Source organism: Balaenoptera ricei, chromosome 14 (genome assembly GCF_028023285.1).
Source record: "Balaenoptera ricei isolate mBalRic1 chromosome 14, mBalRic1.hap2, whole genome shotgun sequence".
NCBI classification, from domain to species: domain Eukaryota; kingdom Metazoa; phylum Chordata; class Mammalia; order Artiodactyla; family Balaenopteridae; genus Balaenoptera; species Balaenoptera ricei.
The window spans coordinates 27,663,259-27,687,560 of NC_082652.1; the positions used below are offsets into that span (position 1 = coordinate 27,663,259).

The 24,302-nt window shown below is 53.9% G+C and overlaps 1 protein-coding gene across 2 annotated transcripts; it reads left to right on the plus strand.

Annotated features, from left to right (window-relative positions):
• Positions 1 to 389: 389 nt before the first annotated feature.
• Positions 390 to 24,021, plus strand: CDC45 (cell division cycle 45). 2 transcript variants are annotated; one of them, XM_059893940.1, is made up of 19 exons: positions 390 to 462; positions 576 to 635; positions 1,289 to 1,381; positions 2,483 to 2,620; positions 3,430 to 3,576; positions 6,992 to 7,047; positions 8,171 to 8,219; positions 9,258 to 9,319; positions 10,173 to 10,223; positions 11,235 to 11,354; positions 12,560 to 12,691; positions 12,879 to 12,977; positions 13,626 to 13,787; positions 18,733 to 18,871; positions 18,946 to 19,029; positions 19,494 to 19,612; positions 20,927 to 21,003; positions 22,549 to 22,614; positions 23,934 to 24,021. In XM_059893940.1, the coding sequence occupies exons 1-18, from the start codon at positions 412 to 414 to the stop codon at positions 22,611 to 22,613; spliced, it is 1,704 nt and encodes a 567-aa protein (XP_059749923.1). In that variant the 5' UTR covers positions 390 to 411; the 3' UTR covers position 22,614; positions 23,934 to 24,021. The 2 variants fall into 2 exon arrangements, with proteins under 2 accessions (XP_059749923.1, XP_059749924.1); XM_059893941.1 differs by lacking the exons at positions 20,927 to 21,003; positions 22,549 to 22,614; positions 23,934 to 24,021 and adding an exon at positions 19,883 to 19,967.
• Positions 24,022 to 24,302: the final 281 nt, after the last annotated feature.

The following is a 24,302-nucleotide window of genomic DNA, read 5'->3' on the forward strand; positions in this document are numbered from 1 at the left end:
TAAACTGACGCCCTCGTCTGACGTATACATGAATTTAATTTGTGGCGAGGTTTCTTTTCCCTACAGGTCCCAGTTTGGGGGACTAGTCCTCTCTTCCCAAAGTAAAGATGTCCGCCTAGCGTAGGGTGTCTGAGTAAACGGCGTCAGAGTTGAAGTGCGCAACCGCGAGTGCGCCCGGCCCGTGGATGACGCTTCTTTGGGGGCGGGCTGGACTATTCCAGCCGTAAATGGCGGAGCGCTAGTGCCCGCCCCCAGCGTGGACCAATGAGAAAGGAGGAAAGGCTGGGAACGGAGTCCCTGTTGGTTGGCCCCCGGGCCAATGGGAAGAGCGCTGATTTGGCGGGAGTCTTAACCGCCGCCGGGCTCGCGGGGTTTCTGCGCGGGCTAGGGTGGTGTCCCGCTGCCGTAACCATGTTCGTGTCAGATTTCCGCAAGGAGTTCTACGAGGTGGTCCAGAGCCAGGTGAAGCCTTCTTTGGGCCCCGAGGCTTGGGGGAAGGGACGAGGGCGCGCGGCCGTGGGGGCGGGAGGGGCCGGGGTTTGGGGCGCCGTGCTCAGCCCTCTCTCCCCCGACAGAGGGTCCTTCTTTTCGTGGCCTCGGACGTGGACGCTCTGTGCGCTTGCAAGATCCTTCAGGTGAGGCCCGCGGGCCGGGCGGGCGGGGGGCGCGGGGGAGGAGCGGGGCGAGGACCCCATCCCGGGCGACAGCTCGTCCTGGGGCGGGGACTCAGAAGGCTGCTTCCCTGGTGGGACGGCGTTGGGTGGGTTAGAGGAGAACTAGGTAAAAGGCAGGGAGACTAGTTAGTATCTCTGTAGCAACCTGGGCACAGAATGGTTGCGTTCGAGAGACCCGTAGACCTGTGGCGGCTTCTCACGTGTGGGGTTTGAAGAGGAGGAATCTGAAAGCCGAGGGCACAGTGGTGTCATAAGCGATTCTGGAGATACTCGATTCTTTAGCCTGTTAGGGAAGATCGTTGGTTCGGTTTTGAATATGGTGCAAGGTTTACATGAGCTTTGGTCAGTCCCCCTTGGGTCAGGAACTACTTTTCAGAAGACACAGAAATACCATCAGCTTTTCAGTTTTCCTTTGGTAATTTTCAGCGAAGTTGACCAGATGATTCAGTGGACATTCATGTCCCCATCACCTACTTGATGACATAAATATTTCACTAACCTTAGGTTATCACGTGTTGTTTGTCTCTCATCTTTTTTTTTTTTTTTAAGTGCATTTCAAGGTAGATTGCAGACATCCTAAATGCAATAGGTTTTGAAAAAAAATCTCTCTCCAGGCCCTGTTCCAGTGTGACCACGTGCAGTATACGCTGGTTCCAGTTTCTGGGTGGCAAGAACTTGAAACTGCATTTCTTGAGCATAAAGAACAGGTATGAGAGATGCATTTGAGAATATTAGGCTTTTTTTACTCAATTACAACTTCTTAACACTGAGCATTCTTTCTATGTATACAATAGCTTGCATGTATTTCTAACTACCGATTTTCTGCAGAAGAGAAAAGTGAGCTATATGTCTAGGTGACTTACCCTCAAATTGTGGAGACAAAACTGACAACAAAATAGAGATAATGAATATGGACAGCCTCTAACTTTGAACTTATGTTGCAGACATTTCATTGTAAGGTGCTTGGAATTTGGCAGGTTGCTTTTTATATGGCCTAGTAAAAACTACTTTAGATTAGACTACTGTTTCATATTTATCTCTCCAAGAAAACTTATCCAGGTTTCCAACTTGAAATTCAGGAACATACCGTCTCCCTTTGAAATTTAAGCAGTAGAGGCCAGGCCTCCTCCCACCTCTGCATGGAGCTATAATGAAAGATGGGACATCTGAGACCCCACAGCCCCACAGGGAGAGACTGGAGTCTGGAAGAGGGTCCCTAGAGTTTCTGGCCACATCTAGGACTGTCTGGCAGAGATAAGTCCTCACCCAGTGCTCCTGTCATCATGAGAGGGACCTTTGCCAATTCAATATTTATAAGGAAAGGGTTTTCTATAGTGATAGGATGTAATTAAAGGGTTAACTTAATATTTAGGTGCTTGTTAAGTGTGGGCTACCTAAGACTTGCTAGAAATTTAACCCTGTGCCATGCTACTAGCACAGAGAGGCAATTTGTCACAGTAGAGTGACAGATCAGAAGAGACCCGGTTATGCATTTGAACTCTTGGTCCATGCACATCACCTTCTTGACCCCAAGCCTGAGACTCGGGCACACTCATCCTCTGCCTGCTCCTCGTTGAAGCCAGGACAGGCATGGAACCCACCTCACAATGTCGTGGTGGAAATGAAATGGTATATGGAGTTGTTAAAGCACTTGCACAAGCCAGCTGTGGCCGTGTTTGGAGCCCCTCACTGTCAGCGCCTCGCCATGCATCAGGGGCTGCATGTGTCTCAGCAGGACTCGGGCCTAGTGCTGAAGACAAACGGCCTCCCCCATGCACTTACTCACAGGGTCCCCCTCCTTTTCTCAGTTCCACTATTTTATCCTCATAAACTGTGGCGCTAACGTGGACCTGTTGGATATCCTTCAACCCGATGAAGACACTGTATTTTTCGTGTGTGACACTCACAGGCCAGTCAATGTCGTGAACGTGTACAACGATGCCCAGGTAAGCAGGCCTTCGGGGCCCACGTCTCCCCTGAGTTCTCCTGTCCGTCTGTCTGTTCCCTTTTATGCTGCGGACAATGTCAAGCCTGGTGTTCTTGACAAGGCCCGTGTCCACCTCCCCTATAAGAGCTGGAGCAGCCTGAAGACAGAACCTGGTCTTGTCCATCTTTGATGAGAAACACAGCACCTAACCTTGGAGGTGCTCAGAGGGTGTGTGTGGAATTCGCTTGTCCTGGAAGGTGTAGGGACCAGAACCTGCCCTGAGTCTGCACTCCAAGCTCAGGCCAGCCCAGCCTTATTGAATATTGGGGGACCTCAGAGGCACCTGCCCTATAAATGGGTCTAGGATGCACCCTGCCCATCCAAGGTGGTGTGGGGACCAGCAGGACAGTGGTGTGAGGCCACTGTGAGCCTTGCATGGCTCTGTCACACGTGCTCTTTGACACGTCAGCGGCGGGCATGCATCCACGGTAACAAAGCATCAGCTCTGAAACTCTCACGTGAAGGACCTCTTTTAGAGACAGGAGCTTTGCTTGCTTCAAGGTCACTGATCTCCGTGTCCTCTGTCAAAGGCCGAGTTACAAGGCATTCGTTTTGTTGGCTGAGTATGTGGCCTAAGAGGGAGCTTTTTTCCAAACTTAATGACTGTAGGTAGTTTTCAAATTCCCATAGTTTCTGTGCACCGAATAGCATGCAGATTCCAGCGGTTCACTGTGGCCAATCGAGAAATAAGACTCTGCGAGAGAAAACGTGATGGATAGTTTTCCATGAATGACAGAGGAGATTGATTGCTTTTTGTTTTAATCTTAGATCAAACTGCTCATTAAACAAGATGATGACCTTGAAGTTCCCGCCTATGACGACATTTTTAGGGATGAAGAGGAGGATAAAGAACATTCGGGAAACGAAAGTGACGAGGGGTCAGAGCCTTCTGAGAAGCGCACACGGTTGGAGGAGGTGGGTTTGGGCCTCTCAACACGGTCTTGAGGAAATGATCACTCCCCGAGGTCAGGGATCAGCCCGTAGCCTGTGGGCCCAGGCAGAGCTGGGAGGCAGCAGGTGTGGGTGCCAACTCTGGACTCTGCCATCCCCTGGCTGTGTGGCCTCAGGCAGGTTTCTGGACTTCTCTGAGCTGCGGCATCCAGCACTGGTGGCTTCTGCGAGATGTGGAATTACAGGCGGGAGGCGCTGCTCCTCCCACACAAGGGACGAGATTATTCTAGTGCTCAGTGTTGTGAGGAAGCTAATGCCCTCTGGCCCCCGGTCCTTGGTGTGCAGGCTGAGATTTGCCTCTGGAATGTTTGGGGTCCTCCCTTCATCCTTGGCCTGACCAGGGCCTTGGGAGTAGCCCTTCAGGGCCATGTTTGGGATGTTCTGGACACTGTCCATCTGGGGGGTGTGCCCTGCTTCCTCACCTGTCTGCTATTTCTAGAATCTTGGGTCATCTGATTGGGACCTCTGAGACCCACTCTGAGATTTCTTTCCTCTTGCCTGGCTCTTTATCTGTTCTATTTTCCAGCCAACTTTTGGTCTTTATCTTCTAATCTTTGATTTTTTAGAGCTCTTTCTTTTTATTATATAGGTTCCAGGTGTACAGCATTATAATCCAACATCTGTGTACACTGCAAAGTGCTCACCACCATGAGCCTAGTTATCATCCACCACCATACGCTGGATCCTGATCCCCTTCACCCATGTCCTCCACCCCCCATCCCCCCTCCCCTCTGATAACAAATCTCTGTATCTATGAGTTTATTTTTGTTTTATTTTGTTTGTTCATTTGTTTTGTTAGATTCCATGTGTGAGTGAAATAATATGGTATTTTATTTTATTTTTTATCTTTCTCCATCTCAGTTCACTTAGCATAATACTTCAAGGTCTATCTATGTTGTCACAATGGCAGAATTCCTTTTTTTTTTTTTTTTTTTTTTTTAATGGCTGAGTGGTATTCTATTGTATATACACACCACATTTTCTTTATTCATTCATCTGTCGACAGACTCTGAAGTTGCTTCCATGTCTTGGCTATTGTAAACAGTGCTGCAATGAACATTGAGGTACACGTATCTTTCTGAATTAGTGTTTTTGTTTTTTTTAGATATATGCCCAGGAGTGGAATTGCTGGGTCATATGGTAGCTCTATTTTTAGTTTTTGAGGAACCTCCATACTGGTCTCCATAGTGGCTGCACCAATTTAGTTCCCAACGACAGTGTAGGAGGGTTACCTTTTCTCCACATCCTAACAACATGTGTTATTTGTGGTCTTTTTGATACTAACCATTCTGACAGCTGTGGGGTGATATCTCATTGTGGTTTTGAATTGCATTTCCCTGATGATTAGTGGTGTTGAGCATCTTTTCATGTGCCTGTTGGCCATCTGTATGTTTTCTTTGGAGAAATGTCTATTTAGGTCTTCTGCCCATTTTTTGATTGGGTTGTTTGGTTTTTTTTGATACTGAGCTGTCTGAGCGCTCCTGACCAGCCCTGGAGTTCCGCAGCCACGAGGGGAGGGGACAGGACTCCACTGTGCGTTGTGGGGAGGGTCAAAGAATTCTTGGGCCCTGGGGGTTTTGTTAGTCAACTTTACTAAGGTATAACTTCTACACAATAAAATTCACCGGGTGTACAGTTCGATGAGATTTGACAAATGTATAAAGTCATGTGACCCCCACCACATCATAATAGAGAACAGTTCTATCATCCCCCAGAAGTTTCCTCATCAGGACCATGACTTGCCTTTTTAAATTAAACTTTGAACTTTGAGTTCATTGTAGAGTCACATGCAGATGTAAGAAATGAGTTGAAATCACTTACATACATTGCCCACTTTCCCCCAGAGGTGACATATTGCAACACTATGACACAGCATCACAACCACTGAAATAGTTGAGACACAGGACATTTCTGTCACCACAAGGACCCCTCCTGTGGCCCTTTTATAGCCACACCCACTTCCCTCCTGCCCCCACCCCCTCCTTAGCTCCTGGCAACCACTATACTCTTTTTCATTTCTATAATTTTGTCCTTTCAAGAATTATATAAATGGAATCATATAGTAAATAACCTTTGGGTTATTTGGGGATTGGCTTTTTCACTCAGCATAATTCCCTGGAGGTTCAGCCAGGTGTTGGGGTGTATCAGGTTGGTTCCCTTTAGTTACTGAGTATGTTCCATGGTGTGGACCGGCCTCAGTTTAGCCAGTTACTCACTGACGGACATCTGGGCTGTCTCCAGTTTCTGGCTATTATGAATAGAGCTGCTATAAATATTTGTGTGCAGATTTGTATGTATGAACACGAGTCTTCATTTCCCTGGGATGAATGACCAAGCGTGCATTTGCTGGGTTGTGTGGTAGTTACGTGTTCAGTTTTTTAAGAACCTGCCAACCTTTTCCGGAGCGGCTGTACCATTTTACATTCCAACCAACAATCTACAAGTGACCCAGCTTCTCGCGTTACCACTAGGTAAGGAAGCTCCAGGCTCCCTACCTGGCCTCTGACTCTACCCTGGCGAGGGTATAGGGAGTGCACAGGTAGAAGGAGGAGGTGTTACAGATGGGAGGTGTTCATCGGGGAAGGCTGGGCTCCATGCGGCCTGCGCTGGGCTGGAGGGGGTGGGCCTGGAGTCAAGCACTTATCCTCTAAAAGTTTCCTGTCTTCCGAGGCTGTTCCTTCATGGTTCTTTGGCTTTTGTTGGGGATTTTTTTCTTCGTACCTGTTGGTGTTTCCAAGTGGCCGGCTTCTTCAGCTCCAAGTCTGGGATGTATGAACAAAAAAGAAAACCCAGGGAACTCATGCTGTGACATCCCTCAGGTCCCAGGATCCCTGGCTGGTCAGCCTTCCTCTCCACCTTTCAGAATCTTTTTTTTTTATAATATGTGATATTGGGGTTTCTAAGTATAGTTAATGAACGTATAGAGAAAAATACATGTACACCATCTTTCCAGAAGCAAGTTTTTAAAACTGCTGTCCCCCCACCCCTGTGCCTTTGTTGTGGGAACTGAATGAGGTTGTGCCTGTGAGATCAGAATAGTCGCTGGAAACGGTGGGGTCTGGATGTAGAAGTGTGAGCTCTTTTTAATTTGGTGGGAAAGCCAGCAGGAGGCAGTGGCGGGCTCTTGGTGGATTGCACGGTGCTGAGATGAAGGACTCGGGATGTGGCCTGAGCAGGTGCGAGGAGGGGGGGGGCGGCCGACCACGTCCACGCACCCGCAGTGCTGATGGGCCAGAGGGCCCAGCTGCCCCCTCAGCGCCTCCCTCCCCAGGAGCAGGCTTTGCGCCCCGTGCCTTCTGCCAGATCAGAACCTTCTCGGGCTGTGGGGTGAGTTCCTGGCTCCTTTGCTCAACCCTTTGTTCTCTTTATCGTGGATCAGGATATCGCGGAGCGAACCTTGAAGAGGAGGAAGCAAAGAGAATGGGAGGCCCGGAGGTGAGGCTGCGTACAGCAGCGGGACAGCGGGTCAGCGATGCCCCTTGCTTTTCCATTTGAGGATCACACTTTCAGTTTAGAGCCTCTGTGCCAGTGTCTGCAGGATTGAGCGGGTGGCCCTGCACTGGGGAGGAGCTCAGGGCCCCTCTGTCTCGCCCTCTGGTCCCACGAAGGCTGAAGGCCGGGCCTGGCCTGAAGGTCTCCCAAGCACATGCCATCCATTAGGGGTGAGGGCCCTGGTCCTTTGTTTTCATAGTTTTCTAAATGTAGATACTTTTATTTACAAATTCGAGAGATGGCAATTGTGTAAAACTTTTCATAGGAAAAAAAGTATGAAAAGGAAACTAAGTTACACACACCTTCTCTTTCTGTTGCAAATTAAAAAACAGAAGTGCTTTAAAATGAAAACATTGGAGAGGTTATTCTAGCTTGAGGCAAACGTGGAGCGTGCTCTAGAGCTGGGAATTCCTTGCTAAACACAGTCCTTGGAGGTCTCGCAGGGTCAGAGTACCCAGCCCCTGTCCTGCTGTGCCCCCAGCCAACCCCCTTGGAAGGACAATGTAAAAACCATTACAGGAAGTGTAAGGAAAGAAAACTGAATATAACCTACTTTCACTAATAGGAAGAGATTCTGGCTTTGGATTGATTTTCCTGGGTTATCTGTACTTGTGCACATTTTACATAATCACACCTAATTTTGCATTTTTCCTCTTAATAGGATCATAGTTCTGATGGTTCCAAAAGCCTTTATAAACTGCCCAATGCTCAACTGGCTGGTTCCCCTTCTTTGTGAACTGGAGGCTGGGTCCAGCATCCTCCTGTGACACATACGCTGCACGCAGAGCCCGTCTTGTCTTGCTTGTTCCGTGAATTCCCTTCTGGGGATCATTTCTTGGGGGGGATTCTGGGGCTGCGCCATTTCACATATTCTGCAGCCACACGAGGTTTGAGCCCGTTTACTCCCTTCCCAGCCATTGTATGTCTATACTCCTTGAAGAGTCAATAAGTGAAAACAAACTATTTCATTTGCGTTTCTTGGGTACCATCCAGTTTTAGCATTTTTCCCAACATTTGTTTTCCTGTCCTGCTTCCTGTTGAAGACCCGCGTTTTGTGTCATTACAGAAGAGACATACTCTTTGACTACGAGCAGTACGAATATCACGGGACGTCGGTAAGTACAGATAGGCGGGAGTCACGGTCACGTTTGGACTCTAGGGGTCACTGTCCTAAAACAGGAGGAGGAATGAGCACAGGTTTTAGAGCCACGAAGGCCTGGTATGAATCCCAGCCCCACAGCTTCCTCTTTGTGATCTTGGGCAGGGGATGCAGCTTCTCTGAGCCTCTCCTCCTCAGTAAAAGGAAGAGAGCAGCCCTCACTCCAGAGGCAGTTGTTGGGACGGTTCCTTTTACCTAGAGGTACTCAAGGAACAGCAGCTATTATTTCTGTTCATGATCAAAAGTACAGAACAAGGGAGTTCCCTGGCGGTCAAGTGGTTAGGACTTGGCGCTCTCACTGCCAGGGGTCTGGGTCTGAACTAACATCCTGCATGCTGCGCAGCCAAAAAAAAAAAAAGTGCAGAACAGGTCTGTTAGTCTCTGTGCAAGAAGGTGGAACTCTGGACTTACACAGGCCCGCCAGCATATGTGTTACAGGAAGAGTTTCGTACAGAAAACCCAGTGTGTTGACTCTGGCATCGCTGAGCAGAGCTCAGGGCCTTGAGGACCCCTAGAAAATAAGTTTCCAGTAAAGCATCCTGTGTTGAGCCTTAGAATTTGGCTCTGGGGCCTTGGACCCTGAGCACGGATTTCCAGAGCCCCTGTTCTGGTCAAGGCCCCGTTGCCCTTCGTGGGATCATCTCTCTGCCCTGGCAAGTGGAGGATCCTAAGCCGCAGGAGGGGTGGGTGGTGTGGGCAGGAACGGACGCCCGGCCCCTCAGATGCTGGAAGCTCCCGTGGAAACCAGTCTCCTTGGCGCTGTTGAAGGAAGCCCAGCGTCTCAGGGCAAACGGGATTTAGAGTCTTCTGGTCAGACCCTGATCCTCCCATCTCCTACCAGAACCCAGCCCGTCTGCTCACAGGAGCTGGATGCTTCGTCCACAGGCAGCCCTGTGGGAAAGACCCTTCTCGCGTGGTCCCAGGGCCCCGGACAGCACGGGCCTGGCCCTGCCGTGAGCACGGCTGCCCGGCCTTAAGCCTGTCTCTCTTGCAGTCAGCCATGGTGATGTTTGACCTGGCGTGGATGATGTCCAAGGACCTGAGCGACATGCTGTGGTGCGTAAGGCCGTCCTATGAGCAGCTGCATCCTCACAGCCAGGGCGGGTCCCCACTGCCAGGGGAGTGCCGGGTGCGGCCCCTTTCTGCACACGTGCAGGCCCTGGTCGTCTTCCTGACTGGGGCCCCCGGCTGCACACAGACTCCTGGGGGGACTGGGGAGTGTCATGGGGCGCCGAGGGTCTGAGGGAGGGGACTGGGCCTCTCCACCCTTCCCAGCTGACTGCCCAGCCTTGCTGCCCAAATCAGTTTGAGCGTGAGGTTTGAACAAGGCTGCTGTCGCCAAGCATCTTTGCAACCCTGGCAGGGGGGTGTAGTTCCGGTACAGGAGTAGCCGCTGGCCTGCCTCTGAGCCTGCTGCTGGGGCTTCCGGCGGGGGTGCTTGGCCCACTGCGCTCCTGAACGCGGGTTGATTTGGGGACTAAAGGCTCAGAGTCTAGCGAGGAGTGTGTGGGTCTGGCCTGCTTCACTCTCAGCGTTCTGCTCTGGGTCCTGGTTTTCTCCTCTGCGAGGTGACGATCTGCGCTGAGTCAGAGCCTCAGGACGGCCGGGGCAGGGCCAGGCACTGGCCACATCAAGGCCCAGAGGTGCCCTGTCGCCCTGAGCCGGCGAGGGTGGTGTGCGGCCGGGCGAGCCGGGACACAGGCGGTGTGGGGCCTGCCGCTCTTGTCATAGGGGATCCCTTCTGAGAACTGAGAGCCCCACAGCGGTGACACCACAATGGGAGCCTTGGAACCTCTCCACCCGCAGGGCGGGACCGCTGGTCCAGCGGAGTGTCTGGGTCAGGCCACGCTGGCAGGACATACCTGTGAGTGCCACCCACCCATTCACAGCTCCATTCCTCTCCTTCTAGGTGGGCCATCGTTGGACTAACGGACCAGTGGGTGCAAGACAAGATCACCCAGTAAGGATGCACTCCCCCGGGCTGTCTGAGGTCGGCCGCAGCCGGGTTTGGGCTGGGGGCAGCGTCCCTGCGGTGCCCTTTGAGGAGGGGCTGCCTTGGGCCTGGGTCCTTGTCAGGACTGGACCTCTGGCGCAGTCATGTGTGGCCTTGTGTGGATGCTTCATCCACCTCAGGGGCCCAGCAGGTGGAGCCTGAAGTGAGCGGAGGGGCCCGGTCTCCCGGCCCTCATGTTGTCTGTTGACCCCTGTGCCCGGTGGACACAGGGCTGGGAGGAGGGGCCAGGGCCCCGAGGCCTGCCAGGGCGGGCAGGCATGATCTCAAAGGTTGGGGGAAGGCTGGACAGGCCTGCAAGGAGGACAGGAGCCGAACCCTTTTTGCCCTTGGTGGGTGGGCTTTGCTGTTCCTCTCTGTCCGACTCCAGGATGTAGACACCTGGGAGGGGCAGGGGGGCCGGTGCCCCTCTCATTCCTGCTGCTCTGGTGCCATCAGGTGGGAACTGTAACCCCGTCCAAGGGCCCCGTGCCTGCCTCCTGGCACAGCCTCCGCCTGCACTGGTTGCAGAGGCCTCTGTGCCCCGGTAGCTGCCCCTCCCACCCTGCCCACTGGAGGGTCCCGAGTCTCACGACCTGGGCCCAGCCTGCTCCCCTCCTGTGTTGCCGATGGCGTCAGGTGCACAACGCTGGGCACCATGCTGGCCTGGGTGGCCCCTCAAGTGGACCTGGATGGGGTCTGCCTTCTCCCTCTCTCCTCACCAACACTTCCTGTGCTGGGCGTCTTGTCACTATGGGGTCTGTCCACTGACCGTGGCTGGTGGATGGGCCATGGCACCCTCTGTGCCCACCCCAGGGGGCCTCAAATAAATGACGCGAGACAGCTGCTGCCCAGGAGAGAGTGCACGGGGGTGGCGGACGAGGCCAGAGCCCAGTCCTCGTTTGCCTGCAGAGGCAGCAGGGGTCCTGGGCCCTGGACAGGAGGGGCAGAGGGAGCCCCAGGCTTCGTGCTGTCTTCCAGGATGAAGTACGTGACTGATGTGGGCATCCTGCAGCGGCACGTGTCCCGGCACAACCACCGGCATGAGGACGAGGAACACGCGCTCTCTGTCGACTGCATGCGCATCTCCTTCGAGTACGAGTATCCTCACGGCTCAGCCCTGCGTCCCCGGGACGAGAGGCTCTGGGCAGAGGGCCCGGTGGGTGCAGCAGGAGTCCTGGACGTGGGCCCTGCCTGGCTCGTCCATGGCTTTGCCACGTTCAGGAACATCACGTATATTAAGGTGCATGGGTGCGGGGCCACGGCGGTTTAGGCAGTTGAGAGGGTTCGCAGACTCCTGCCGAGTGGGCGGGGAAGCAGCAAGCAGGTGCAGTTAGAGAGTGACACTTCACGAGGAGGATGTGGCACCTCGAGGGGGCGACCCAGGCCATCAGGCCGCAGGGCTCAGGACAGGCTTGGTGAGGCCATGCCAGAGGAGGCCACCCTCAGGGGAGGGAGGGCTGCCTGGGCAATCCCATGGCCTTGCAAAAGCCCTGAGGTGAGCTCCAGGGCGGGGCTGGAGCGATGGATGGGTACAGGTCGAGGAGCTGGTTCTTCGTGCTTGAATGTCCCGGGGCTGCTGAATGTGGGGAATAGGCTGTGGCAGCCGTGGCAGGGGTCTCGCTGCTTTGGTGGCAGGTAGAGCGATGGCAGGGGTGGGGCCGGCCTGTGCTTGCCCCGGGACGGCTGGGGACCAGTGAACATGGCTTGGACGGGTCAGGTGGGGGTGCCCACGACAAGTCTAGGAAGAGGTGCCGGGTGTGGGGCAGCCAAGCTCCAGGAGGGGGCGACCACCAGGAGCCGGGTCCTGACATGTGACATCCAGGGACCGGGGTGCGCCGGGGGTGCGGGCAGGGAGGACAGTGGCCCCAGGGCCCAACCATCAGGAGGGGCATCACAGAGGACAGAGGCTGCCGTGTGCCCAGAGACCCTCAACGTGGGCGAGGACCATCCTCACAGCCACACTTGTGGCCCCAGGAGTGAGGAAGAGCCTGTCAAGGAGTGGGACGAGGATAAGGCTTTGTCGAGGAGATCCCAGCACAGGCCCAGCCAGGTGGAGCCCGCGGGGAGTGGGTGGGAGGCCAGCCTGAACTGGCGACACCCAGTGGGGCCTCCCAAGTCCTGTGTGGCCACAGGAGCCCCCAGAAAACGCTGTGTGTCCACATCTCCCAAGCTCTCTCTGGGTCATGTTAAGCTAAGGTCCAAGAGCTCCAGGCCCCCGGGGGGCTGACTGGTTATGCAGGTGGTGGTCCCAGGGCAGGGGCCCGGGTCACTATGCAGCCACAGCTCCTTGACCGCAGGCCCAGCCTCCGCCTGGCTCTCTATCAGCACTGGTCCCTCCACGACAGCCTGTGTAACACGTGCTACACCGCGGCCAGATTCAAGCTCTGGTCCCTTCACGGGCAGAAGCGGCTGCAGGAGTTCCTCGCGGATGTGGGGTGAGTGAGCGCCGAGGCCCGCCCCCCACGGCCCCCCTCCCCTGGGGGAAAGCTCCCACTCCTGCTCTATCCCACATTCCTCACTCGATCCCAGAATCTTATGCTTAATCTTATGCTGGTCTGAAGGCCAGGCCGGGGCATCAGCCATGGCATCACGCCTCCTGTGACCAGTGCTCCTCCTTCCCAGTCTCCCCCTGAAACAGGTGAAGCAGAAGTTTCAGTCCATGGACGGCTCCTTGAAGGAGAATTTGCGGGAGATGATTGAAGAGTCTGCGAATAAATTTGGGTAAACACATGTTTCTCTGGATTAAGCTTTCTCAAGGTTTCAGCTTTAATCACATTCTAAAAATAATGCAGAAAACAAGAACGCGTAGATGATTGTGACCTGACTAGCCTTCCCTGAAGTTTTGATTTCTCTTTGGGTTAAAATTAGGACTTAAGGTGCCTGAGAAGTTTAGAATCCTTACATCCCGGGGCCGAGGTGCAGACCTTTGAGGTCAACCTGGACTATCTGTCACTGGACCCTGGAAGGGCCCACTGGGGCCAGGTTCAGGCGAGCTCTGCCCAACCGGGTCTTCTGGCGCTGCTGGAGGGACACGGGCCTGGCTGCTCCTGGCGCCCTGGGGCGCAGGCAGGAGAGGACCACACCCGCATCCCCGTACCCGCCCCCCCCACCCCACACACACACAGCTAGCTCCTGGCTTGCCCTGACTGGCTGACAGCTTTGTACCGGGTGCTCAGCACCCCAGTTGAAGGCTGGTGTGTCGGCCTCCTGACTCCGTCCATTCTCTGACTGGAATGGCTAGCTGCAAGCATCAGTGGGGGCTGGGGAGGGAGCATTAGTGCTGGCCTGGCCTGCGTGAGAGCTCACCCCAACTCGAGGACACTCCGGCCACACGCAGAACAACAGCCGTGTCGCTTCCTCCCGTTGCAGCATGAAGGACATGCGCGTCCAGACTTTCAGCATCCATTTTGGCTTCAAGCATAAGTTCCTGGCCAGTGATGTGGTCTTCGCCACCATGTCGCTAATGGAGAGCCCCGAGAAAGACGGCTCTGGGACGGATAACTTCATCCAGGCTCTGGACAGTCTCTCCAGGTAGTGGGCCTGGCTGTGGGCCCCCATCCCCGCCGGCCACTCGGCCCTCAGCCCCACACTGCCAGGGAGGCAGGTCACAGGGCCCCCGGGCACGGGGGTGACTGCGTCTTTGCAGGAATCCAGATCACAGTCCACCTGAGCTGGGGGCGCACGAGACACGTGCCCATCTTCAGTGTGTGTCATGTTCTCTGGAATCCTTTTCTTCTTTCTTTTTGATTTAAAAATTTTTCTTCTTTCTCACCTCCCATACCCCTTCAGGCATTATTGTTTATTCATTCCGGTGTTTCTTCTAGTTTAGTTTTCATTTCTCAATTATTTTTCTTTTACTTCTAATTTTTTCTTATCTCACTTCCTGAGATGTACTATTTTTTAATGTCTTTCAGCTTGTTTTGAAATAGAATATTACAGTTCTGGTCTTTTGGGGGCGTGTCTTTCTAGTTAACCTTCATTGTCGAGAGGGAGACTATCCTCCTGGTTCTTTTTCCTGACAATAACTGAGAGGATTTGATCGTTGCTCATTTTTTTGTGAGTTTAGTCTTCCTGACTTTTTCGGGGGAGGTATGGTTCACACAGCTTTTCCATCTTCAGAGTGTTAGAAATGGAGAGGCCTGCTTTCTGGGGTTTCCTGGTCCATTCCCAAGCACACTTTTTTAAACAGCTTTGCTGAGCTATAACTCACATATTGTATGGCTCACCCATTGCAAGTGTACAATTTAATGGCTTTTAGTATATTCACAAGGTTGTGCAAACATCACCACTATCTAATTTTACGACATTTTTATTGCTCCAAAAAGAAACTCTGCTCCCCTCAGCCATCGCCTCCCAAATCTCCCATCTCCCCCAGCTCCTGGCAACCAGTAACCTACTTTCTGTATCCATAGATTTGCTATTCTGGACATTTCATATCCATGGACTCAGACATTAAGTGATCCTTTATGGCTTGGCCTCTTCTGCTTAGAATAATGTCCTCAAGTTTTATCCGTGTTGTAGCATGTGTCAGAATTTCCTTTCTTTTTATTGCAAATAATATTCTATCATAGGGATAGACCACATTTTATTTATCCATCATCAGTTGATGGACATTTGGGTAGTTCCACCTTTTAATGATGATGAAAAATGATGTTGTGAACACACAATTGTGAGTTTTTGTGTGGACATGGTTTCCTCTCTCTTGGGTATATACCTGCGAGTGGAACTGCCGGCTCATGTGGTGATTCTGTGTGTCACCTTTTGTATAACTGCTGGACTGTTTTCCAAAACACGACTTCACCATTGTACATCCCCACCTGCAGTGTATGAGAGTTTGAATTTCTCCATATCCTCACCAACACTTGTCACTGTCTGACTTTTTGATCGCAGCCATCCTAGGGGTATGACGTGGTCTCACTGTGGCCTTGATTTGCATTTCCCTAATGGTTAATGATGTTGAGCAGTTTTTCATGTGCTTATTGGTCATTTGCGTATCCTGTTTGGAGAAATGTATGTCCTTTGTCTCTTTTTAAATTGGGTTGTCTTTTAATGATTGAGTTGTAGGAACTGTTTTGTATATTCTAAATATGTCTCTCAACAGATACATGATTTGCTAATATTTTCTCCCATCCTGTGGGTTGTCTTTTTACTTTCTTGATGTTGTTCTTTGAAGCACAAACATTTTTAATTTTGATGATGGTTGGGTTATCTATTTTTTCTTTTGTTTCTTTTGTTGTTGGTGTCATAGCTAAGAAACCATTGTCTAATCCAAGGTCGCAAAGATTTACACCTCTGTTTTCTGTAAGAGTTTTATAGTTTTAGCCTTTATATTAGGTGTATGATTCACTTGAGGTTAATTTTTGTATCTGATGTGAGGAAGGGATCAGCTTAATTATTTTGCATATGGGCATCTGACTGTTCTAGCACCATTTGTTGAAAAGACTTTTACCATTGAATTAATTTGGCACCCATGTTGAAAATCAGTTGACCATACATGTGGGAATTTATTTCTGGATTCTCAGTTCTCTCCCACTCGTCCATGTGTCTAACCTTATGCCAGTACCACACTGCTTTGATTACTGTAGTTTTGTAGCAGGTTTCGGCTATGCTGTGTTCCTTGAATTTCCATGTGAATTTTAGGATTAGCTTATTAATTTCTGCAAAGAAGTCAGATTGAATTGAATATATAGGTCAATTTGGGGAGTGTTGCCATCTTAACAATATTAAGTCTTCTAATCCATGAACATGGATGTTTTTCCATAGACTTAGATCCTCTTTAATTTCTTTCAACAGTGTTTTATAGTTCAGAGAATAAACTGTATACTTTTTATTAGATTTATTTCTAAATATTTTATTCTTTTTGATGCTATTGTAAATCAACTTACTAATTTCATTTTTGGTTTGCTCATTGCTACTGCATAGAACTACAATCAATTTTTGTATACTGATCTTGTCCTGCAGCCTTGCAGAACTTGTTTATTAGTTCTGACAGTTTTTTAGTGGATTCTTCAGGATTTTCTATATACAGGATCACGTCACCTGCAGATAAAGATGGTTTTACTTCTTCTTTCCCAATCTAACTGCCTTTTATTTCATTTTCTTACCAATTGCCTGGCTAGAACCTCCATGACAATCCCAGCGTGTTTGATCAGTGCCTCTGCCTTTCTTTTCTGAATTGTCCTTCTCTTGCCCAGTTTCAGTTCCACTCGTAGCCGTCTCTCCTCAGCAAGGGGCCCAGAGTGGAAAGGAGTTCTGGCTGGTACGGGGAGCTAGCCTACTTCAGCCCCCTGGTGTTTGCCATGGCCCTCACACTCACCTGCTCTTGTGTGGCGCAAAACTCTTAAGTTTTGGCCACTGTTCCCAGTTGCCTGGAGTTTCACCTTTCTTAGGTCTCTGCTTCTCTGCTCCCTCCCACACGTCTGGTGGCCAGTTGGGGGTTTCTTCCCACCTGCCTATATTTTGGGGTCTGTGGCGTTCCTCATTCTTTTGTGTTGTAAATGTGGGTCCTAGGTCTTTGGTTTTGTAATGTAATTGCTCTGTTTTTATCTAGAAATATGGGGAAATCAAAAAACTATACTGCCGACTGTTTCCGCCTCCTCTCAGAATTGATGGGCCAGTCTTAGCCATTGTCTGCTGACTTCCTGCTGTGACAAAAGAGCATTCATCCCATTTCTGTGCGCCTTCCCCTCCTGTTGGTACAGTTGTGCCACTATTTTTAGCTCCTTTGTAACCTTAACATACTTCGGTCTTGTTCTTTCACCAGCATCTCTTGTCTCCCTAGTTGGTAAGAAAAGGGTGTTGGCATCCTTCGTTTTCTCCTCCCCCATACCTCCCAGGATGTGAAAATACTTTCACATGTTCAAGGTTAACAATAGTGGGGTAGAGGACAGAATGTGAGTCGTCTCATCTTTGGCTGTAGGTTGATTCTCAAAGATGAAGATCAATAAATAGTGTTACTTGGTTGCTCTAATAAAATATTCCAGAGTCACTAATGTGCGGTGATCCCGTTCCTTTCTGGCTCAGCTCTTTGTTTTCCCTGGAGCTCTTCATTGCCTCCTTTATCATATCCGGTTTTCCCAGCTCTCATTCCCTGAGCCCCTTCTGTCCAGGAGAGCCTGGGGCTCTGTTCTCGGCTCCAGCTCCCTAGGCCTGCCACCTGCCCAGACTGTGTCGCTGGGGTGGACCCAGCACATCTTGGGATCCTCATCTGTTTTTTTCACTCCCCCGTTTTGCTAGAACATAATTCTTAAGCAACTTTTAAAGAAAGGGCACATGTGAGGTAAACATTCTGAGCTCTTGCACATCTGACAGTATCTTCTGCCCTCATCTGATTGCTGGTTTAGCTCGTGCAGAATTCAGGGTTGCTCCCTGTCTCCCAGCAGCCAGTGGTGTTGATGAGAAGTCTGAGCCATTTTGGTTCTTGTTTCTCTGTAAATGCACCCTCACCCCCACCAGAAGCTTTCAGGATCTTTTTTGATTCTCAGTGTTCCAGAATGTCTAGTGGTGTGTGGGGTGGATCTTGTTTCATGCATTAGACTGAGGTTTTGGGTGAGCCCTTTTAGTCTGAGGAAATGCTTTCGTACTCTGCCTTTACTATTCCCCCCACACATATGTCTGTTTCTTAATCTTTCTAGACTTCCTGGAATGATTCTCTGTCTCCGATTTTTGCCTTATATTTTCCATGTGTTTGTCTTATCTGTGGTAAGGAAGGTTTTCTTGACTTTGAGTGAATTTTTTATTTGTTGCAACCATTTTACTTTCCACAAATTCTGGTTTCTGATTGTTCATTTTTCATAGCATCTTGTTCTTGGTTTACGAATGTATTGCCCAAATCTCTCTTAAGATACTAATTAGACTTCATTTTAAGCTTTCTTTTGGTCTCCAAATTATGTTTCCACTAGAGCTGTTTTTTCAGGCCACAGGCATTTCTCAAATGTCTGGTGGTCCTCCACATTCAAGGGGTTGGGGGGATGGGGAAGGCTGTGGAAGCCTGGCAAGCCTGCTGGCCAGAAGACATCACTTCATCTTGATGGGTGGGAAGTCCATGTGACACTTTGGGACCCTTACCTGCTGGGTGCAGAGGCTTTGCTTGAAGACCTGACCTCTCCACAGAGGGCTCATTTTAATGTGTTCAGAACGGAACCCTCCTTTGTGTGGGGGAAGGGTAAAAATCCATCTGTCAGGTGGCAGGATCCCTAGTGCCCCCCAAGCCTCTCCGGTCAGAGCCCTGCAGCACCTTCCAGGAGGCACCTCTGCTGGCTTCCAGTCTCTGGTCTTCTGATGCCAGCAGGAACCCACCCCCCCACACCTCTCCTGTCCATCGCTGTGGGCTTAGACACTTTTTATTCCTTCCTCTCACCGGAAAGGGAGCTGGGGAGGGAGGGAAGTGAACTGTCGGCTCCACAGCCCCTCTGACCCAGAAACCAGGTGTCCGGTCTGCAGCCAGTGCTAGAGCCGTGCGCCTGCCATGTTTCAGGGGGAACCTGGACAAGCTGTACCGCGGCCTGGAGCTCGCCAAGCAGCAGCTGCGTGCCACACAGCAGACCATCGCCAGCTGCCTCTGCACCAACCTCATCATTTCCCAGGGGCCCTTCCTCTACTGCTCCCTCATGGAGGTCAGCTCCCCACAGACACGTCCCCAGCCCCGCCCGCTGGCTGCCCCCTGACCACCTACCCCCACTCCCTGCAGGGCACCCCAGACGTTGTGCTGTTCTCCAGGCCAGCCGCCCTGAGCCTGCTCAGCAAGCACCTGCTCAAGTCCTTCGTGTGCTCGGTGAGGGTGGGAACACAGCAGCCGGGGGCGGGGGGGCGGGGGGGAGTGGCTGGTGCCAGACACTGGCCTTGGGGTGCGGGGGCTGCTCACCTGCCAGGGACTGGCAGGTGCCTCCCTTTTCCTGAGCTGTGTTCCTCCGCCGAGCCCTCGTGCCATCACTCACCACCCAGGTCACTTGGACAAGTGGCGGTGGGGGGCCTCACAGAGCACGCAGGGCTGGGGCTCATGTTCAGCGGAGGCGGGTTGGGGCGGGGGCGTGGGCTGGGGAGGGCCTCCTGGAGGAGGTGACAACTGTGTTAGGACCTAAAGGAGGTGAGGGAGGGAACAGCCAGGGGCACAGGAGGCTGGGGGCAAGCAGTGTGGGGACTTGAGTGTCTCTGGGGAGAGGGAGTCCCTGGAGGCTTTTGGGGAGCAAGGCACTGGGGCTCCTGGGCACTGTGACCGAGGTGCACTTCCCTCTGCAGACGAAGAACCGGCGCTGCAAGCTACTGCCCTTGGTGATGGCCGCTCCCTTGAGCCCGGAGCAGGGCACCGTAACCATGGTGGGCATCCCCCCGGAGACCGACAGCTCGGACAGAAAGAAGTGAGTCCTGGGGCCCAGGGCTATGGGGGGTCGGCCTCAATGCCAGGCCAGGGATGGCCTTTTCCACCATGAAGCAGGGTGGTGGGGCTTACATGTGTGGGCTGCAGGGTGGGGCAGCATCAAGCATGCACTGAGCGGGGTTGGGGTGCAGGGAGGTGCAGCAGGCAGGCGAGCCTGAGGGTGGCAGGGCAGTTGGGGCCTCATGCTGAAAGCCCAGGACAGACACCAGTGCACGGGGTTCACCAGTGAGGGCACGTCTCTGGGCTCCAGGTAACCCGGGTTCCTGTGAGTGACCTGAGGCCTCTTGGGAGCTCCCACCCCAGCATGGGGTGGGGGGTGCAGGTGTGGTGTAGACGTCCAGCTTCCAGGCAAGGGCATCCAGCTCCCTGAGGAGGACCGCCCGGGGTCAGACGCACCCAGGATGGGCAGCGAGGTGCGTGGCCCTGCGGCTGCAGCGGGACCCTCAGCCCTCCCTGGGCCTGAACCCTCCTCTGAGGAGCAAACAGTTTGCACTGAAAATCTGGATTGGGTCTGGGTCTTACCCTGAGTCTGGATCGGTCCCAGCTCTGCCACTGTGAGCTTTGACCTCCTTCTGCATCTGCAAAGGCCATTGAGCCATGAGTGGGGAGACAATGGCCTCTGAGACGAGTGCTTCCCTGCTGCCGGGCTGCCTTCCAAAGCTCCCTCGAGGGTCTCAGATCCAAAGTCACATGGGTGGGAGCTGGCCAGCGTTCCCAAGGCAGCACCGCGGCCACCTGTGTCCTCACTCGGGCCGCCGGTCTGTACATGGCTGGGCCGGTTGGCAGTGAGCTCGGTGGATGCGCACAGTCTCCTGTGAGGGTGGCTGTGGAGGCTGGGAGCACTCGCCCCCCTCTGCCCGCCTTCCGCCCTCTGCTCTCCGCAACAGGCACTGGAGCCCCTTCCCCACGCTCCCGCTGTCTCCACCAAACCTCCCTCGATGCAGCTCCATCCAGGCTGCTCCCCGAGGGGCTCCAGCTCCCCCACCGCCCTGCGGGCCCCTCCCCATCCCTGGTCCCACCTGCTGTGTGTGTCTAGGACCCCATCCCCACACGGCTCCACGGAGCCTCTGCCTCTCACCTGCCCCAGCCGCCAGCACGGTGCCTGGGGGGTCGCCAGGGGACACGTCCACCTGAGGGCTGAGAAGGGCTGACGGGGGAGCAGTGGTGAGAGGCAGTGGCCGTCCAGAGAGTGGGCTGAGGCCTTGGGGCTGTGGCCATTGAGGAGTCTGGTGTGTCCCTGGTGGGGAGGGTCCACTGCAGGGACAGCCCCCAATGCGCCTCTGTGTGTCCCCAGCTTTTTTGGCCGGGCGTTTGAGAAGGCGGCGGAGGGCACCAACTCCCGGACACTGCACAACCATTTCGATCTCTCAGGTAAGAGTCCGCCGCACTGGGGCCCTTTCAAGTTCAGTGCTGGCCTTGGAACCAGGAAAGTGCCGGGGGTGCCCTGCCAGCAGTCCTCTGGCCTCGGGCCCTGCACCCCGTCTGGGCCCTGACAGGCATACCTGGCTCTGGCCTTACGATCCAGCCCCTGAGATGACTTCACCAAGGAGCTTGGGGGTCTGGCCACCACTATGCCCTGACGCTGCCGCATGGTGGCTTTGGGGGGCCACACCTGTAGGCCACCAGCGCCCCCGCAGCTTCCCCGGATGCCAGTGTGGAACATGGCATGTTTGGCCATATTTGCTTTCTGTTCTTCAGATGTGCGGCACTTTACCCCTGTGTTAGTGAGCCCGGGCTGCTGTAATAAAGCACCACAGAGTGGGGGGTTGAAATAATAGAAATGCATTTCTCACTGTTCTGGGGGCTGGAAGGTCAGGTGTCAGCAGGGCTGGTTCCTCCCAAGGCCTCTCCCCTGGGCATGTAGATGCCGTCGTCTCCCTGTGTCTCCACGTGGTCGTCCCTCTGTATGTCTGTGTCCTGATCTCTTCCTATAAGGGCACCAGTCAGACCGGATCAGGTTGCACCCTAGTGACCTCATGTGACCTGATCACCTCTGTAAAAGGCTCCTGCCAGGTACAGTCACGTCCTGAGGTGCCGGGGTTAGGCTGTCACCATAGCAAGGTGGGCACCTTCAGCCCATAGCACCCACCTCTCAGAAAGGACCTCTCACATCACCACTGATGCCTTAACGAGGACCAGTCTCTGAGTCCGAGACCCGCCTTCACCCCATTGCCTCTGGAGTCTAGAGCTGGCGTCTTCCTGCCGGGCCCACTCAGGCTGTGGCTCCGTGGTGGGGGGTCCCCTCCAGCAGCAGCCCCCCACTTCCTGTTTCATGCCTGAGACTGCAGACAGGCGGTGCTGGCCAGCCTGCAGGACGCCCTGGCTTCCCACACAGGGAGGACTGGAGGGCCGGGAGCTGCTGGGCTTCCCCCAGGGGTGGGCGGCTTGCAGCGGGTGTGGAGGAAGTCGAGGCCTGAGGTACCCGCAGCTTGCAGGGCCAGGCTGGCTGGTTTTGTCCTGTCTGATGAGGCCCCGTGCTGGTCTGAGGCTGACGGCCCCCAGAGATGGGTCAATTTGCACCATGTCCCCTTCTACAGAAGGGACACCAAAGCTGAGAGACTGGCCAGAACAGGATGGAAGGCCACCTCCTGCCTGACCGCTTGGGTGGGAGGGAGACCCCTCTGCCAGGGCTGTGGTGTTCAGAGTGTCACCGCTGGTCCCCTGGCTGCCCCGAGGGTCCTGCCCACAGACCACAGCCGCAGCTGCACCGACAGGGCAGCTAGGGAGTCCGGTTAAATAGGTCTCATGGTCCAGAGCACCCCAGGCCACCAGGGAGCCAAGTGCGCCTTGGAATGTGGTAGGGGGTTGTCGCCACTGGGGCGCCGGGCAGCGGGAGTCAACTTGGTACTTGGTGGCCTCCCCCAGCTCTGTCCCTGCTCCTCCCGTCCCAGTGATGTTTTCCTTTCATTACTTCAGTGATTGAGCTGAAAGCCGAGGACCGCAGCAAGTTCCTGGACGCGCTCGTGTCCCTCCTGTCCTAGGGTGAGTCGTGGGGGAGGGGGTGCTGGCGGGTTCCCGTGGCCCTGCCACAAAGCCCGGCTTCTACCTGGGTTTGAGGCCGGATATGGGGTCCAGCGCCTGTTCCCAGGGACGCCTGTCCCCAGGCTGGTGGCAGGACCACAATGGGGCACGTTGAGGGATCTAATTTCATTAAGCTCCTGGGATCCCTTCAGAAGGAGCTGCATTTATCCTCCTCTGATCACAAGGCGCCGGGTGTGGCCGGGAACGGGGGCTGCCCTCGCCCCAGCATCAGGCCCTGGGCTGGAGCCCACGGGGTGTCTGTCTATCTGGGCTCTCATGCGCTGGACTTCTGAGAAGGCCAAGCTGGTAGCAGCCGCTCGGTGGGGAATTACAAACCGTGGGCCCTGTGTGAGCCTGGACGCGTGCGGCTGTCACTGTGACAGTGCAGCGCAACGGTCCCGCCAGCGCTGTCCCCTGTGCCTCACACACCACCTCTTTCTCAAGGACCCTCGGGAAATGGGCTGGGGACCTGCTCTGTCTAGTGACCCCTTCTCAGCCCAGGCCCCCCACAGCGGACGCCCTGCCCGGCATCTCCCTGAGCCCCGGCTGGAGTTGCGGCTGTGGCACATGGGCCCCGTCCAGGCTCCGGTATGGAGGGTCCCTCCTGCCGGCCCAGGGTCCTTCCCCCGCCCCCCGTCCCTGGTGAGCTGGGAGTGTGGGAGCCCTGGTGCGCTCTGTTGAGAATGGCCTAGGGACCTCAGGGACCTCCCCCAGCCCCTCTCTCGGGGGGCACAGGGCTCTGGGGGCAGATTGGGTCTTATGTGACGTCTGTGGGGAGCCTCACCGGGCTGCCCCTGTGTCCTCATCTGAACTGGGGCTGACACCCCTTGAGCCTCAAGGGCTTGGCCTCAGCAAGGGCCTTTGTGTGGGGGGAGGGTTAAATCAAAGGTTACAAATGGGGGTCTCGGGCAGTGGAGCTAGCATCTGAGGCAGACCCCTCCCTGCAGCCTGCTTGGTGATGATCCCAGTGCCATGTGTGAGCTGTCACCAAGACGGCACCAGGTGGGCCAGCCTGGGAGGGTGAGGGGCAGCGTGCTGGGGGCAGTGCCAAGGCTGGACAAGCCGCCAGGCAGGGTCTGTAAGGGGAGGAGGTGCCAGGAGCCGTGTGGCCTAAGGTACTCAAGCAGACAGGACGGCGGGTGCTACCCCCCACCCCTGTCAGTGGTGGGGCTGCTCAGAAGCAGCCGCTCAGCACGGCAGTGGGAAGGCCTGGGCAGTTTGTTTGATTTGGGGAACCATCAGAATTGTTTGAAATTTATTTTTTCTTTTCTCTTTTCCAGAGTTTGATTTCCTCAGAAGTGACCTCCTTCTCCTTATTTATGTTAACTGGCTTTTATTTAGATTGTAAGTTATGGACATAGTTTTAGATGCAGGGACAGTGTTTTTAATGGAATAAAATGATTATTTTAGGTTTGGTGCCCCAATCTTGGCTCTGGTCACAGGGCCAGTGCTTGGTTGTTCTCTGAGCCTTGTGTGTCCAGAGGGACCTTGATCCTGTGCCCTGGGCACCCCGATGCCCAGCAGGAAATTAGCATGGGGGGCAGCTTCCAGGCTCCCTGGACAGCAGTGGGCAGAGGCCAGGCCCCTCAGCACCTCCACTGACCACTTTGATGCCAGCCAGGCCTTGGCTCGGTTCGCCCTCCCACCAC

Excerpts from the sequence above, each read along its gene's own strand:
- CDC45 (XM_059893940.1), top strand. The coding sequence starts at position 412 with ATGTTCGTGTCAGATTTCCGCAAGGAGTTCTACGAGGTGGTCCAGAGC. Across the intron at positions 3,577-6,991 it reads AGCGCACACGGTTGGAGGAG|GATATCGCGGAGCGAACCTT; the intron begins GTGGGTTTGGGC and ends ATCGTGGATCAG. Across the intron at positions 19,613-20,926 it reads GACAGCTCGGACAGAAAGAA|CTTTTTTGGCCGGGCGTTTG; the intron begins GTGAGTCCTGGG and ends GTGTGTCCCCAG.